General features: G+C 34.3%; 1 protein-coding gene across 1 annotated transcript in view; it reads right to left on the minus strand.

Annotated features, from left to right (window-relative positions):
• LOC127559568 (cation channel sperm-associated auxiliary subunit epsilon-like) overlaps positions 1-17,825 on the minus strand; it is a 124,815-nt gene that overhangs the window by 95,289 nt on the left and 11,701 nt on the right. Inside the window, 3 exon segments of the mRNA XM_051993459.1 lie at positions 4,537-4,606; positions 12,854-12,927; positions 14,081-14,129. Of these exon segments, the coding sequence (XP_051849419.1) occupies positions 4,537-4,606; positions 12,854-12,927; positions 14,081-14,129 (193 nt within the window).

The following is a 17,825-nucleotide window of genomic DNA, read 5'->3' on the forward strand; positions in this document are numbered from 1 at the left end:
GTTTTTTCAGATCACGATGCAATAAAAATTACATCCAATAAAAGGCCAGGGGAAAATAAACCAAAAAGTAATTGGAAACTAAATAATCTCATCCTAGAGAATGAATGGGTGAAACAGAAAAATATAGACACAATCAATAATTTCATCCAAAGAGAATGACACTAATAATACAATATACCAAAATTTGTGGGATGCTGCCAAAGTGGTAATAAGGGGAAGTTTTATATCTCTAGATGCTTACTTGCATAAAACAGAGAAAGAGAAGATCCGTGAATTGGGCTTTCAACTAAAAAAGCTAGAAAAAGAATAAATTAAAAACCCCCAATCAAATACCAAACTTGAAATTCTAAAAATAAAAGGAGAGATCAATAAAATTGAAATTAAAAAAACCTATTGAATTAATAAATAAAATTAAAAGTTGGTTTTATGAAAAAACCAACAGAATAGATAAACCTTTAGTTAATTTGATTAGAAAAAGAAGAGGAAAATCAAATTGTTAGTTAAAATGAAAAGAGAAATATTCACTTAATGAAGAGGAAATTAGAGCAATAATTAGGAGTTACTTTGCACAATTTTATGCTAATTAATTTGACAACCTAAGTGAAATGGAGTAATACCTACAAAAATGTAGATTGTCCAGATTAAACAGAAGAGAAAATAAATTACTTAAATAGTCTCCTTTTAGAAAAAGAAATAGAACAAGCTATTAATGATGTTAAATGTATTTTCTTGCCAAAATTAGCTCTTTGGAAGTTAGCTGAAGACCTCTGGAAATTAACTTAAGATCTTAAGCTTTAAGGAAGTGTTTTTTGGATATTTTTTTCAGATTTATATTTTTTGTCTATGTATACTGTTTTTCTAGGTTATGCTTTAATGCCTCATTAATTCTGAGGTTTCATCAATGTGGACATTCCTTTCATCCATGTGGATCCCAATCCATCCATACCTCACCATGTGCAATTTTTTTCTTGCCCATATTCTTACATCTTCCCTAAAAGACTTAGCCCAAATCTCTATGAGGTCTTTTAAAATTTATTTTTGGTCATAAAATAATTATCATATCTTAATGATAGAAAGTTGTATCTTTGGGATTTAATCAAATTCTGATGACAAACTTGGCAAAGAAGCAAAGAATTCTATATATACAACCTCTCTTTTCACTGGATATTTTCCTATGTAATTGTGTATGTGTGTGTGTTTACTAGATGGATGAACTTCTTACCCATGGATATAGGATCTAGTATATGTGTTATATGAAAAATAATCACAAATGAAAAATGTATAAAAATCTTCATTAGACAAAATGGAAGTCAAAGGGTGAGGAAATCAAAGGTTAAGGGAGTAATAACAGAAACTAAAAATTCTTCACTTTTTGGCAATAGTACTTTAGATATTGATGAATTACCAGTGTTGGGATTCAAAAAGAAAAATTCAAAACTCTTCGTCCTCAGTGGTAAATATTAAACAAAGAAAAAGAAGACAATATTCACACCTACTGGCTTATTTCTTAGTCATGTAGCTATTCACCCACCCATTTGAAAATCAAGAATGATAATGGAAAAGAGTGCAAGATGGGAAAATATCCTCAATGTTTAGGTACACATGCTTGGGTACTTGAAATTAAATATATGTTCCAGTGGATGCTCTTCTATCGTGTTTGTAAAAAGAGCATCAAAATAAAAACAGTTTGAAGGAATGCAGAAAAGAAAGGAAAAAGGAAAATTGCAAACAGGATTATGAGGGTATTTTTGAATGACAATATCTTTGAATAGTTAAATAAAATGAATAAAAAAATTTCAAGACTTAATAGGGCCAAGCAATGTGCTAAATGCTGGATAATATAATAACAAGCACAAATATGTAGGGCTTAGCATATGTTGATCACTGTGTTAAGCACTTTACAATTATTATATATTTTTCATCTCACAACAACCACTATTATTATTTGCTTCTTTACAAATCAGGAAAAGTGGAGCAGAGATAACATAACTTGCCATAAATTACAGAGCTAATGCATTTCTGCAACTGGACAAGATTAAGGATGGACTTACAAAGGAGAGAGGTTGCAGGTTTCCTGGTCTTGTCCTGCCATACTACTACTGTCAGAGGCATTCAGACTTTCTCAAGCAGTGGCTGAACAGAGCTTGCAGAGATACTTTGGAGATGCTGACTGCTTAACAACCATTTTAGGGAATGCAGAGGGTACTTCCTAGGGGTTGAGGATAGCTGGTGCCATAATCTCCCCATTGGTAGCAGTTGCAGATTTCAGGACTCATGGAATGCTGGTCGTGGGGCCCCAAATCCCTTCCCTTCAGCTGTTGTTGCTAAAGTTGGGGAATTGCTGGTTCAGGGTGTTTAGTGAACCACTGTGGTTGCTGCCCCATTTCTATGAGGTGGGACAGAATTCAAGTTTCCCTAAAATTCTCAAGCATTCTCTTTTCTTAATCTAATCAAAGATGAGAGATGATAACAGAGGGGACATGCGTTGTAATGTTCTTGTTAACAGTCTTCACAACTGAGATACACTTATGAGTCTGGGAAAGGGGAATGAGGCATGCTGAGTAATTAAGAGTTGTGAAAAAAAACCTTCAATACTTTCTGGGGTGTTTTCCCTTTTTCAGCACCTTCCCTAGTCTTTATTTAAAGGGGACCATATTCTTTATGCAGAACGGGGCTCAGGGCCAAATGGGGAGTCAAGGAAGGCTTAACAATAGGTTGCTATTTATTCTCCCCCCCCCCTCCCACCTTGTCTATTTCTGGGCTTTCTGCCAACTAACTTTCCTTCACTACCCTAGAACTAGGTATTAATTAATGCTATTAATTGTGTCAATTACTTTTAAAACTTAAAAAAAAAACCCTTTTAATAAGATTTAGTTCAGAAAGCAGAGGAGTCCTGGAATTCCTCCAAACTCTAAGGAATTCTCTTCTGCAATTTTAAAATGACTAATTGCCAAACTCCTTGGTAATTAATCTCAAAAGCTCCAGAACCTGCTAAGGTGTCTTTAATGGTGTTAAAACTTTCTAGAGGAAAGTTGAGGCCTCAGCTTGGCCAGTGTTGGGACCACAAGGGAAAAAAAAAGTCTTACAAGCGTTTCCTATTTTCTTATAACCTAATTTCTAATGAACAACCTAAGGTGGGAGTTAGTAAAGTTAATCTTTTCCAGTATTCTCTGCAAATACAATTTTTCTGGATGGCTGAATTTTAACTCTTTTAAGGTAACAGAATCTAATTCACAACATAAACATGACGTAGACATTTGGCGAACAGAGATACAGACTCAGAAAAAATGTTAAGGCAAATTGAAACAAAGTGCACAATTAAAATAGCAATTTCAACAAGTTCTAACCAAACACAAAACCTACCATGTAAGCAATTCTTTCACAAATTAAATTTACCATGTGCAAAAAACCCAAACCTAAATCTACAGCCAGACATGCATTTATATAAAACAGAAGACACTGCATTCCATAGCCAGACATGCATTTCAAAAGTGAAAAGGTACATAGAAATGCCAGTCTATTTGATCTTACTCAAATGATCTGAATCAAGAAACTAGGTTATGGAATATTCCTCTCAAAGAAAGCCAAGTTCAATCAAATTTGAGGTGGAGAATGTGAGTGGGAAAGGGCAGTGGATTCACCAGAAAAGGGAGATCAGAATTCAGAAAAATAAATCTCCAGTGATATCTAGTCTACCCTCACTGGTACAGAAAGATCCATTTGGCCTAGTTCTGTGTCAAATCCCACTTCTGACACTAATTAATATCAAATGGACCAAAAGTAGCCTCTAACCTATGGATGGCTAGAACTGCACAGAGCAGCCCAGAGACAGGAGCATCAGAACACAAATAGAAGTTTAATTAATTTTAGAGTGAAGAAAATGACACCTGCAGGAAGAAGTCCTTCTCTTTCAAAGGAGGACTTAATGCTGCTGAGGCTGGGGTCATTTATATATATGAAAAGGGTTAGTCCATTATACATCATTCTTAGATCTTAAGAAAGTTCTTATGGTTAGCATTTCTTAGGACGATACAGGTGTTCTTGGATCCCACTGTATCAGTCACTATCTCAAGATATTGGGGGTCATTGCCACCTTGTGGGGACACAGATCCAAAGTTCTGGGAAAAGAACAAGAATGCAGTACCAGTCAGTGACAAGAAACAGGGATTATGAAAATGTGATTGGACCCCTCCCCCCCAAGAAATAAAGGAAGCTAAATCCTTCAGTGAATAACTGGTGGCAGTCCAAACAATCCACTTTATTTAAGGGCAATATCTTCAGAGTTCAAAGGATTATTATTATGCCAAGTCCAGGGCACAACTTGTTTGCTGGGTCTCAGGTCTGGGAAATGTAATGTCCAAAATATTTTGACACTATATAGTAATGCAAGTTCTCATACGACCAATCTATTTTCTTCATGGACAAAATATAGTCTATAGCTAATATTGAACTGTTATTATTCAGAAGGAAGCATTATAAGCTTTAAGAAATGAAAATAGCTCATCAAAATTTAAAAAAATTATAGTTAAAACTTACTTTACCCCAAGTTTTGGGTCTTATTATATGAACACCTTGATCATTACACAGCATTTCTGTTTCTGGTAAACTAAAGTAAAAAGAAAATTTGAAAACTATTAAACACTTTCCTTAAATTTTAATATGAACATCTAATCTGTGTTGCAAATAAATGAGCAGACTTGACTAGATGAACTCTATGGTCCTCCCCTTTCACTTCTAAATTGAAGAGGGTCTTTTTATTTTATTTTTCTTTTTATATTATGAACTTGACACAATGCAACAGGAAATAAACATTTCCCTGTATACAGAAAAGGTTTGCATATGAAAGTGAGACTCTCTATTACCTATAACTTAGGCTTTGCTTTTTTTTTTTCCTTCTTCTTAAATTTAACAAGTCGTGTAAGAAGGGAGAAATACACATAATAGGCCAGAGATGAAACTCTCTACTCTGAACCTAATTATTATAATTTTATTAATAATTTCATTAAACTCCTTAAATTGCAAAGAAAGGATCAAATGAACAACTTGGCCTTAAGAAATCTTTGTTGTAACCAAGCCAGGTCATTTGGAAGGCCTTTTTAAAACCTCCCCAAAAGATTTTATTTGTGAAAAGTTTTCTGATAGAGTCACTGATACATGTAGAATTTTTTAAACTCAGTGCTTAATTCCATCTTGAATTAGTTTATCTATAGAGTCTGTTTAACTAGATTTGTTTCCTTAGAGGATATATGAAAGTATCATTTTGTTTAAATTTGTTCAACTTTTACGACATTGTTTTCCTTGGCAATATTTACAATAATTGCAAATTTTTTTCTCCTAGTTTTGGTCACTTCATTCTGCATTAGTTCATACAAGTCTTTTTAAGTTTCGTTGCATCATTCCTTTCATCAGTTCTTATAGCATAATATTCTCTTGTGTTCATATACCATACATGATTCTTTTAACCATTTCTTAACTGATCAGCACTCATTTTGTTTCTCATTGTTCGCTAAAACAAAGTACTATAGTTAATGTTTTTGTATTAGTATTAGAGATGCTAGCTTACAGTTTCTTTTTTATCTGGTTTGCCTCTTCCTAGTTTAGGTACCAGGGATATATCTATCTTGCGGTTGTTTAATAGAATGCTTTCTTTCCCTATTTTCATAGACAATTTATGTAACACTGTAATTAATTGTTCTTCAAATGTTTGATAGAGTGGGACTTCCGGTTAAGATGGCGGAGAGGAGGCTCACAGTTGCATAAGCTCCGCGCTTTCTCTCACTATCCACTTCATTACAAGCCTCTGAATCAATGCTTGACTGAAAAAAACCCACAAATAGTTACCAAGAGAAGCCATCCTTGAGATCCGCCAAGAAAGGTCTGTCTTTACTGGAGGGCTGGGACGGTTTTAGATCGGGCGCAGGCTGAGGGCAGCGGCAGTGAGAGCACGGGAGCAGACTGGAGAGGGGGTGGGGAGTGATCGTAGCCGTCTCTGCGGGGAGAGCTTCGCTACAGGTTTGGAACCTGCAGCAAGTCAACAGCCCAGCAGAGAAGCTAAAAACACCGGGGCTGAAGAATACAACTGCAAACAGCTGGAGTCTCTTAGGACCTGGCCGCCCCCCCCCCCCCCTTCCCCCCCCTCAGTGACTCAGCACGCTCTGGGATCTCAGAGCGCAGGCGCAGCACAGTCCTGCTAGTGCCTCACTGCTGCCCCCTGCAGTCTGTAGAGGAAGCTCGATAACACACCCAGCCCCTCCCCCAAAGAAAGACTCCAGTTTTTTCTGTTTTTCTTTGGTAGTTTGTCTCTGATTAATAGACAGAATGAGCAAGAAGCTGAAGAGGACTTTAACCCTTGACAGCTTCTATACAGATAGAGAGCAGACTCTAAATCCTGAGGAGACTAAAAACAGACTGTCTCCAGGTGAATCCCCAAAGGAAGAGATCATCTGTTCCTCAGCACAGATGAACCTCATAGAAGTGATTAAAAAGGCTCTCACAAGGGAGCTAGAAGAAAAATGGGAAAAGAGCCTGGAGAAAGTTAAAGAGAGAGTGGATAAAGAAGTAAAATCCTTGAAAAATAGGATTAGTGAACTGGAAACAGAAAACAGCTCTCTAAAAAACAAAATTGGCGAAATGGAAAAAAATTCCACAGAACAAAAGAACTCAATTGGACAATTAGAGAAAGATTTTAAAAAAGTGAGTGAAGAGAATACTTCACTGAAAATCAGAATTGAACAAGTGGAATTGAATGACTCGAGGAGACAAGAAGAATCAGTCAAGCAAATCCAAAAAAATCAAACAATGGAGAAAAATGTGAAATACCTTCTGGGGAAGACAACAGACCTGGAAAACAGATCCAGGAGAGACAATCTGAGAATCATTGGACTCCCAGAAAAACATGATGAAAAAAAGAGCCTGGACACTGTCTTCCAGGAAATTATCAAAGAGAACTGCCCAGAAGTCATAGGAACAGAGGAAAAAATAAACATTGAAAGGATTCATCGATCACCCACTGAAAGGGATCCTAAAATCAAAACACCATATATAGTGGCCAAATATAGAATATAGTGGCCAAATGCCAGAACCCTCAGGTGAAAGAAAAAATATTGCAAGCGGCTAGAAAAACCCAATTCAAGTATCAAGGAGCCACAATAAGGATCACCCAGGATCTGGCAGCATCCACATTAAAAGATCGAAGGGCCTGGAATATGATATTCCGAAAGGCTAAGGAACTTGGTATGCACCCAAAAATAACTTACCCAGCGAGAATGAGCATCTTTTTCCAGGGAAGAAGATGGACATTCAACGAAGTAAGCGAATTTCATCTATTTCTGATGAAAAAACCAGAACTTAACAAAAAGTTTGATCTACAAATATAGAACTCAAGAGAAATCTAAAAAGGTAAAGATTAATCTTGGGAACTATATTTTGACTATATAGATGTATAAAGAATACATGTATACCTTGTTCTAGAAATTGATGTGGAAAGGACATTGTACCAGAAAAAGGGTAAAGTGGGGGTAGTACATCTCATGAAGAGGCATAGGAAACCTATTATATCTGAGAGAAAGAATGGAGGGGGATGAATATAGTGGGTATCTTACTGCCTTCAGAATTGGCTTTAAGTGAAAAATCTTAAGACATATTCAATCTATGGTGAAACTTCTCCCATCTCATTGAAAAGTGAGAAGGGAAAAGTGGAAAGGGAAGGAATAAGCTAAGCGGAAGGGAATACGGGAACTGGGAGGGAAAGGGGTAAGATAGGGGGAGGAACTCTAAGGCGGGGGGAGGGACACTAAAAAGGGAGGGCTGTGAGAAGCAAGGGGTGCTCACAAGCTTAATACTTGGAAGGGGGGGAAAGGGGAAAGAAGGGAGGAAAGCATAAACCGGGGTTAACAAGATGGCAAGTAATACAGAATTGGTCATTCTAACCATAAACGTGAACGGGGTAAACTCCCCTATAAAGAGGAAGCGGTTAGCAGAATGGATTAAAAGCCAGAATCCTACAATATGTTGTTTACAGGAAACACACCTGAAGCGGGGAGATACATGCAGGTTAAAGGTAAAAGGTTGGAGCAAAATCTACTATGCTTCAGGTGAAGTCAAAAAAGCAGGGGTAGCCATCCTGATCTCAGATCAAGCTAAAGCAAAAATTGACCTAATTAAAAGAGATAAGGAAGGACACTATATCTTGCTAAAGGGTAGCATGGATAATGAAGCACTATCTATATTAAACATATATGCACCAAGTGGGGTAGCATCTAAATTCTTAAAAGAGAAACTAAGAGAGCTGCAAGAAGAAATAGACAGTAAAACTATAATAATGGGAGATCTTAACCTTGCACTCTCAGAATTAGATAAATCAAACCAGAAAATAAATAAGAAAGAAGTCAAAGAGGTAAACAGAATACTAGAAAAGCTAGATATGATAGATCTCTGGAGAAAATGTAATGGAGACAGAAAGGAATACACTTTCTTTTCAGCAGTTCATGGAACCTATACAAAAATTGACCATATATTAGGACATAAAAACCTCAAACTCAAATGTAGTAAGGCAGAAATAGTAAATGCATCCTTTTCAGACCACGATGCAATGAAAATTACATTCAACAAAAAAGCAGGGGGAAGTAGACCAAAAAATAATTGGAAACTAAATAATCTCATACTAAAGAATGATTGGGTAAAACAGCAAATCATAGACATAATTAATAACTTCACCCAAGAAAACGATAATAATGAGACATCATACCAAAATGTATGGGATGCAGCCAAAGCGGTAATAAGGGGAAATTTCATATCTCTAGAGGCCTATTTGTATAAAATAGAGAAAGAGAAGGTCAATGAATTGGGTTTGCAATTAAAAATGCTAGAAAAGGAACAAATTAAAACCCCCCAGTCAAACACTAAACTTGAAATTCTAAAAGTAAAAGGTGAGATCAATAAAATTGAAAGTAAAAAAACTATTGAATTGATTAATAAAACTAAGAGTTGGTTCTATGAAAAAACCAACAAAATAGACAAACCCTTAGTAAATCTGATTAAAAAAAGGAAAGAGGAAAATCAAATTGTTAGTCTTAAAAATGAAAAGGGAGAACTCACCACTAACGAAGAGGAAATTAGAGCAATAATTAGGAGTTACTTTGCCCAACTTTATGCCAATAAATTCGACAACTTAAATGAAATAGAAAAATACCTCCAAAAATACAGCTTGCCCAAACTAACAGAGGAAGAAGTAAATATCCTAAACAGTCCCATCTCAGAAAAAGAAATAGAACAAACTATCAATCAACTCCCTAAGAAAAAATCCCCAGGACCAGATGGATTTACATGTGAATTCTACCAAACATTTAAAGAACAATTAACTCCAATGTTATATAAACTATTTGAAAAAATAGGGATTGAAGGAGTCCTACCAAACTCCTTTTATGACACAGATATGGTACTGATACCTAAACCAGGTAGGCTGAAAACAGAGAAAGAAAATTATAGACCAATCTCCCTAATGAATATTGATGCTAAAATCTTAAATAAAATATTAGCAAAAAGATTACAGAAAATTGTCACCGGGATAATACACTATGACCAAGTAGGATTTATACCAGGAATGCAGGGCTGGTTCAATATTAGGAAAACTATTAGCATAATTGACTATATCAATAACCAAACAAACAAAAACCACATGATCATCTCAATAGATGCAGAAAAAGCATTTGATAAAATCCAACATCCATTCCTAATAAAAACACTTGAGAGCATAGGAATAAATGGACTTTTCCTTAAAATAGTCAGGAGCATATATTTAAAACCATCAGTAAGCATCATATGCAATGGGGAAAAACTGGAACCTTTCCCAGTAAGATCTGGAGTGAAGCAAGGTTGCCCACTATCACCATTATTATTTAATATCGTATTAGAAACACTAGCCTCGGCAATAAGAGTCGAGAAAGATATAAAAGGAATTAGAGTAGGCAATGAGGAAACCAAACTATCACTCTTTGCAGATGATATGATGGTATACCTAGAGAACCCCAGAGATTCTACCAAAAAGCTATTGGAAATAATTCATAATTTTAGCAAAGTAGCTGGCTACAAAATAAATCCCCATAAATCCTCAGCATTTTTATACATCACCAACAAAACCCAACAGCAAGAGATACAAAGAGAAATTCCATTCAGAATAACTGTTGATACCATAAAATATTTGGGAATCTATCTACCAAAGGAAAGTCAGGAATTATATGAGCAAAATTATAAAAAAGTCTCCACACAAATAAAGTCAGACTTAAATAATTGGAAAAATATTAAGTGCTCTTGGATCGGCCGAGCGAACATAATAAAGATGACAATACTCCCTAAACTAATCTATTTATTTAGTGCTATACCAATCAGACTTCCAAGAAAATATTTTATTGATCTAGAAAAAATAACAACAAAATTCATATGGAACAATAAAAAGTCGAGAATCTCAAGGGAATTAATGAAAAAAAAATCAAATGAAGGTGGCCTAGCTGTACCTGATCTAAAATTATATTATAAAGCAGCAGTCACCAAAACCATTTGGTATTGGCTAAGAAATAGATTAGTGGATCAGTGGAAAAGGCTAGGTTCACAAGACAGAATAGTCAACTATAGCAATCTAGTGTTTGACAAACCCAAAGCCCCTAACTTCTGGGAAAAGAATTCATTATTTGATAAAAACTGCTGGGATAATTGGAAATTAGTATGGCAGAAATTAGGCATGGACCCACACTTAACACCATATACCAAGATAAGATCAAAATGGGTCTATGACCTAGGCATAAAGAACGAGATTATAAATAAATTAGAGGAACATAGAATAGTTTATCTCTCAGACTTGTGGAGGAGAAAGAAATTTGTGACCAAAGATGAACTAGAGACCATTACTGATCACAGAATAGAAAATTTCGATTACATCAAATTAAAAAGCCTTTGTACAAATAAAACTAATGCAAACAAGATTAGAAGGGAAGCAACAAACTGGGAAAACATTTTCACAGTTAAAGGTTCTGATAAAGGCCTCATTTCCAAAATATATAGAGAACTGACTCAAATTTATAAGAAATCAAGCCATTCTCCAATTGATAAATGGTCAAAGGATATGAACAGACAATTTTCAGAGGATGAGATTGAAACTATTACCACTCATATGAAAGAGTGTTCCAAATCATTATTGATCAGAGAAATGCAAATTAAGACAACTCTGAGATACCACTACACACCTGTCAGATTGGCTAAGATGACAGGAAAAAATAATGATGAATGTTGGAGGGGATGCGGGAAAACTGGGACACTAATACATTGTTGGTGGAGTTGTGAACGAATCCAACCATTCTGGAGAGCAATCTGGAATTATGCCCAAAAAATTATCAAAATGTGCATATCCTTTGATCCAGCAGTGTTTCTATTGGGCTTATATCCCAAAGAAATACTAAAGAAGGGAAAGGGACCTGTATGTGCCAAAATGTTTGTAGCAGCCCTGTTTGTAGTGGCTAGAAACTGGAAAATGAATGGATGCCCATCAATTGGAGAATGGCTGGGTAAATTGTGGTATATGAATGTTATGGAATATTATTGTTCTGTAAGAAATGACCAGCAGGATGAATACAGAGAGGCTTGGAGAGACCTACATGAACTGATGCTAAGTGAAATGAGCAGAACCAGGAGATCATTATACACTTCGACAACGATATTGTATGAGGACATATTTTGATGGAAGTGGATTTCTTTGACAAAGAGACCTGAGTTTCAATTGATAAATGACGGACAAAAGCAGCTACACCCAAAGAAAGAATACTGGGAAACGAATGTGAACTATCTGCATTTTTGTTTTTCTTCCCGGATTATTTATACCTTCTGAATCCAATTCTCCCTACGCAACAAGAGAACTGTTCGGTTCTGCAAACATATATTGTATCTAGGATATACTGCAACATATCCAACATATAAAGGACTGCTTGCCATCTAGGGGAGGGGGTGGAGGGAGGGAGGGGGAAAAAAAATCGGAACAGAAATGAGTGTAAATATAATGTAATTATTAAATAAAAAATTAAAAAAAAAAACAAAAAAAAATGTTTGATAGAGTCATTAATAAATCTGCCTATAGAATTTCTTTTTTCCCTTTGGGAATCTCACCATTTTTCATTCAATTTGTTTTTCTGAGATTGGGTTTTTAAAATTTAAATTCATTATGTCTTATTCTGTTAATCTGGTTTTTTTTATATTTTATAAATAGTCATTCATTTAATTTCTCAATTACATTGGCATAAGAGGGTACATAAAAGCTTTCAAGAACTTATTTTATTTTTCCTTCATTTGTTGTGAATCTGTTTTTTCATTTTTTTAATGTCAGAAATTCAGTTTTCTTCTTTCTTTTCAAAATCATATTAGATGGTGGTTTAATTAATTTTTCTACTTTTAAACCACATAATCTAATTTATTAATCTAGTGGTTGGGCTGTTTTCAATTTTATTTCTTTGGGATTTGACAATTATCTTTTTCATTTTGATGTAATTTTCATTTACTGGATTTTCTAACGTTTTAGTTACTTGATCAAATTCATTGATTTGTTCTTTAGATGATTTGTTGATGAAATTACTTTATATATATTATCTCATTTAATTTAACAACCTTTGGCTGAACCTCTGTCTTCATCAATTTTCAATAATTTTTTTCCTAGTTTAAAAGTAATCTTTCTAGCATAATTCTCAGAAATTCTTTTCAGATCTTAGCAACTCAACTACAAGATAAATCTGAAGGTTCATTAAATACAAGTGTATGTAATATACAGGTATATATACATGCATACATAACCATTTTAATTATTAAAAAATATTACCTTTGATTTGAAATGGCACAATCTTCTGGGGCTTCCCATTCTATAAAATTTGGTCCTTCATATTCTAAATAGATCTAAAAAATATACAAAAAAGGAATGTTTATAACAACTTTAAACACTTTAAATCCAGACTAGTCTTTTCTTTTTCTACCTCATAGATGTCTTATAAGATCTGGGTATAGAAAAATAACCAATTCCTGGACTGGGACTAGAGGGCTTGCTCTGAACTTCTGTCCTTCACCTTACTTCATTAGGAAAGCTGGTAGAGAGAGAACAATCTTCCTCTTATGCTGGGGAAGTTAGGAAGCACTTAGAGGCTAAGATCCTTTTTAAAATAAATTATCTTCATCAAATGCATTTTCACACAAGTCTCTATAAATGTAATTAGGGCAGCTAGATGGTACAGTGGATGGATGGGGCATCATGCCAAGAATCAGGAAGATTCAAATTTGGCTTCAGATACTTATTAATTGTGTGGCCCTGAGTCAAATCACTTAACCTCTGTCTGCCTTAGTTTCCTGAGCTGCAAAATGGGAATCATAATAGCATTTACCTTACAGGATTGTCTTGAGGATCAAATGAAATAATAGTTATAAAGTGCTTAGCACAATACAAGGCCCATAGTTGTTGTTGTTGCTCTTTGTCCATTATTCTCAAAGAGGACCATGATATCAGGGAGGTGATACCATGACATGTAAGTGAATTGGATTTAAGTGTGAGAGGGTTGTACAAAGTAATCAGCCTCAATTTCTCCTCAAAAGCCATCTGGGTCTAATGGCAAGATATTGATCAAAAATGGCTAGAGATGGCCCTGACATGGTACACAAGTAGGCATGTAATTTCTGTTCATTCCCTTCCCACATTCTTTCAAAGTTGCCTTTGTTAAGACTATAAGAATTTAAATTGAGTGACTAGTTAAAAGTAAATAATTAGCTAGTCTGAAAAGAAATTTTGGGACAACCATCGTATTGAATTTGTTAGGACAAGTAGGCATCCAGTATTAGGATTTTACTTTTCTGCCTAAATGAAGAAAAACAAAGGAATAGCTTTTATCTTTCTCTTCCATGACTAAATGTTGAGAGAAATCTTTTAATTAATGAAGAGCAGCAGCTGAAAGCCAATGGTAAAATATCAGGTCACTTCTGTTTGAGTTTGTCCTCAGTTGATTTATGGAATTATGTACAAATAAGTATTATTTTTTAAAAACTCAAATCATCATATACTTACAGTTGTTCTGGTGCTGAAAACATCATAATTTTTAGAATTTATTCTATACCTATGGAAAAAAGTATCAAATGTTAACATTTACATTAATTTTCCCACAAAATGTCAATAGTTGATTTAGTAGATATAAATTAAGAGAACTGCCTAAGATCAAGAGGTTAAATATCTTTCCTACATATTAGAAGTAGTATTTGAACTTTTGAAATATATAGGAAGAACCTAGAAACAATAAGGACAAGAATGTATGGAAGAAATGAAAAAAGAGGTACAAATTATAGGATTAAAAGAGTAAGAAACCTCTAGTAAAAAGTGGAAAAATCTTAGCCAGATAGTCAATTTTACTGTAAATCAGTGGGATAAAAAGAAGACAAAAGGTGATTAATACAACCATTAGGGTAAACCTCATGCTAGTAGGGGAAAGCAAGGGGGTTATTTATTCACTTATTTATTTATTCATTCATTCATTCATTCATTCATTCATTCATTTATTTATTTATTTATTTATTTATTTATTTATTTATTTATTTATTTATACAGCATCTACTATGTCCTAGGTCCTAAGTGCTTTGAAATATCTCTTTTGATCCTCACAAGAATTCTGTGAAATGGGTGCTATGATTATCTCCATGTTATAGTTGAGGAATCTGAGGCAGAGTGATTAAGTGACTTGCCAAAGATCACACACTCAGTATCTGAGGCTGACTCCAGATCCATCATTCTATACATTGCATCATCTAGCTGACTCAACTACAAGTACTTTGTTCAGGTTCAAATTTGGATAAAATGAGATAGTTGCAAATCACTGAGAAGTTAACCAAAGAAGGTATACCTTGAAATAACCAAGCAAGGATATGCAATAAGGATGTTGAGGCCTTTAGCTTCTATACACATGGTCCCTCTCATCTCAATATGGAAACTATCTGGTCAGCAGGGCACATACATAAGTTGTATTATCTTCAAGTATTCACTAACTCAGAGAGACCTGACTACTATTTCGGGTGGGGGATATTGGAGAGAAATGTTTTATTTCTTTAGGTGATCAGGAAGCTGTATCAAGTGAGTCTAGAGTTAAACAAGTTCCAAGGAGAGTTTTGTCACTTCTAAGGGAAAAGTAATCTGTGAGTAAGGGGAGACCCAAGAAATAAGTTTTAGAAAGCAATGCATTGAAAAATTAAAACTAATATAATAAGTGACCTTGAAAACCAGACAAAGAAACAATTCAAGAAATACTGAATCACAGAAAACCATAACTGATTTTTTTTAAAAAAAACCCTTTAATTAAGATATTTTAAAATATCATAAATGAAATATTTTAAAAAGTGAACAAAATGAAAATATAATAAGTCAGGAGATCACATCCTGAAAGAATCTTCAAAATAATAATACAATTAAATCCAGAGTTTCTAGGTCAAATAAAAATATGTAAGCAACCAGGAAGAAAATGATTGAATAGAAAGAGAATTGCAGCCAACATCTCACAAGATTTTGCAGGAATACTATCATATACAAAAGCAAAAGAAAAGAATCTTAAGTAAGTATTACTTATCTTGAAAAACTATTTAATCCTATAAGAAAAAAATATGTAACTTTACTAGAACAAATTACTTGTAAGCATTCCTACTACAGCTGGGAATAATCTTTGAATTACAAACAGCAGAGATGAGACAAACCTGGAAGAATACATTTGGACTTTTTAAAGCGCTTAAGTGATAGGGAAGTGCTTACTTCCAAGGGATCAGAAGGGACAGAAGGGGGAATCACGGTCATTTCAGAACCCCATAGCCTCTGAGCATCAGAGAGATGAATAAAAGATAAAATCAGCCATAAGAATAGTTTTGTTGTTTTGTGTGTTTTTTAAGAGAGTAAAGAAAAGAGAAGAGAAAAGAAACCAAGAAATAAACAAATAAAGAATAAGAGGGAGAAATTTAGTATTTTTAATAATTGTAGTGTATAAGAAGAATATATAAATATGAAGACTGGATAGATGAAGCAAGCTATCTCATGAAATTCATCCTCATCTTAATCAAGTATAGCAAGATAGCACAAGCAAAGAATTTAAATTAAGTGTCTAACTAAATTAAATTCAAAATAAAGGGACAGAGTGAGGAAGAGTCAGAATTTGGGAAAGAATGAGTGCTTGAGTAAGGATTGGTCATAAACAAAACATTTAAGCTCTAGAATGTACATTATAAAGGATATTAAATTTTGGGGGAAAGTAAGAATCATTATCTGAGCTGAAGAGAGAAAGGGCAAAGGAGCAGGGTTTTATAATTCCAACTACAGTTTAGTAATGTTGATTGCCTTTCCTTCCTTGTATACATCCTTATTTTTCACCATAAGGAGGGAGGTAGAGGCCAAAAGTTGAATATTTTTAGGAGACAGGATTCTGGGGGAAACAATCAATAAATGATATTACTGTGAAAGTGAATAGGTGCTCTCATAGAGAGTAACAGTAGTGACCAACTAGATGAAAATACATACTCAGAAGAAGATAACAAAGTCAAAGCTGCTACATTCAAAGCTTCCAAGAAAAGTAAGAATTGGTCTCAGGTCATGGAAGAACTCAAAAAGGATTTTGTAAATCAAATAAGAGGAAAAATTGGAAGTAGTGCAAAAGAAAATACAAAAAGGTAATGAGGAGAAAAAATGTCTTAAAAAGCAAATTGGCTAAATAGGAAAGAAGGTACAAAAAAAGCTCATTGAAAAAAGTAATTCCTTAAAAATTAGAATTAAGCAAATGGAAGCTAATGACTATGAAAAATCAAGAAACAATAAAACAAAATGGAAAAAATGGAAAAATAGAAAACAATGTGAAATATCTCATTGGAAAAACAACTGATCTGGAAAATAGATTCAGGAGAAATAAGTTTAAAATTATTGGTCTACATGAAACCATGATCAAAAAACATTAAGGAAAACTGTCCTAATAATCAAGAACTAGAAGGTAAAATAGAAAGTGAAAAAATCTACTAATATCTGAAAGCCATACCAAGATGAAAACTCTCGGGCATATTATAGCTAAATTTTGTAACTCCCAGGACAATGAGAAAATCTTGCCAGCACCCAGAAACAAACAATTCAAGTATGGTAGAACCATAGTCAGGATGACACAAAATTTAGAAGCTTCTACATCAAAGGATCAGAGGACCTGAAATATGATATTCCAGAGAGCAAAGGAGCTAGGATTTTATAACCAAGAATCACCTACTCAGGAAAATATATACATATATATATATATATATATATATATATATATATATATATATATATATATATACATATATATATATATATACATATATATATATATACATACATAAATACATACATACATACAGATATATACACGCATACAGAGGACATAAGTGGAGTTGAATATGAAGGAATAATATTTGAAAAATAAAATTAAGGGATGAGAGAGGAATGCACTGGGAGAAAGGGAAAAGTGCAATGGAATAAATTTTCTGCCATAAAAGAGGCAAGAAAAAGCTCTTATACTGGAGAGGAAAAAGAGGAGTGAAGGGGGAGAGAGAACCTTACTCTCATTACAATTGACTCAAAGAGGAAATAACATACATACTCAATATGGATACTAGAAATCTGTCTTACCCAGCAGTAATGCAGGAGAGGAAGTGAATACAAGAAGGGGGAAGGGTGACAGAGGGAGGACACATTGGGGAAGAGGGTGATCAGAAGGACGAGATGAAGGAGAGAGAGAATAGAACAGGAGAAGTACAGTTAGCAATAA

This window comes from Antechinus flavipes, chromosome 4 (genome assembly GCF_016432865.1).
Source record: "Antechinus flavipes isolate AdamAnt ecotype Samford, QLD, Australia chromosome 4, AdamAnt_v2, whole genome shotgun sequence".
NCBI classification, from domain to species: Eukaryota; Metazoa; Chordata; class Mammalia; order Dasyuromorphia; family Dasyuridae; genus Antechinus; species Antechinus flavipes.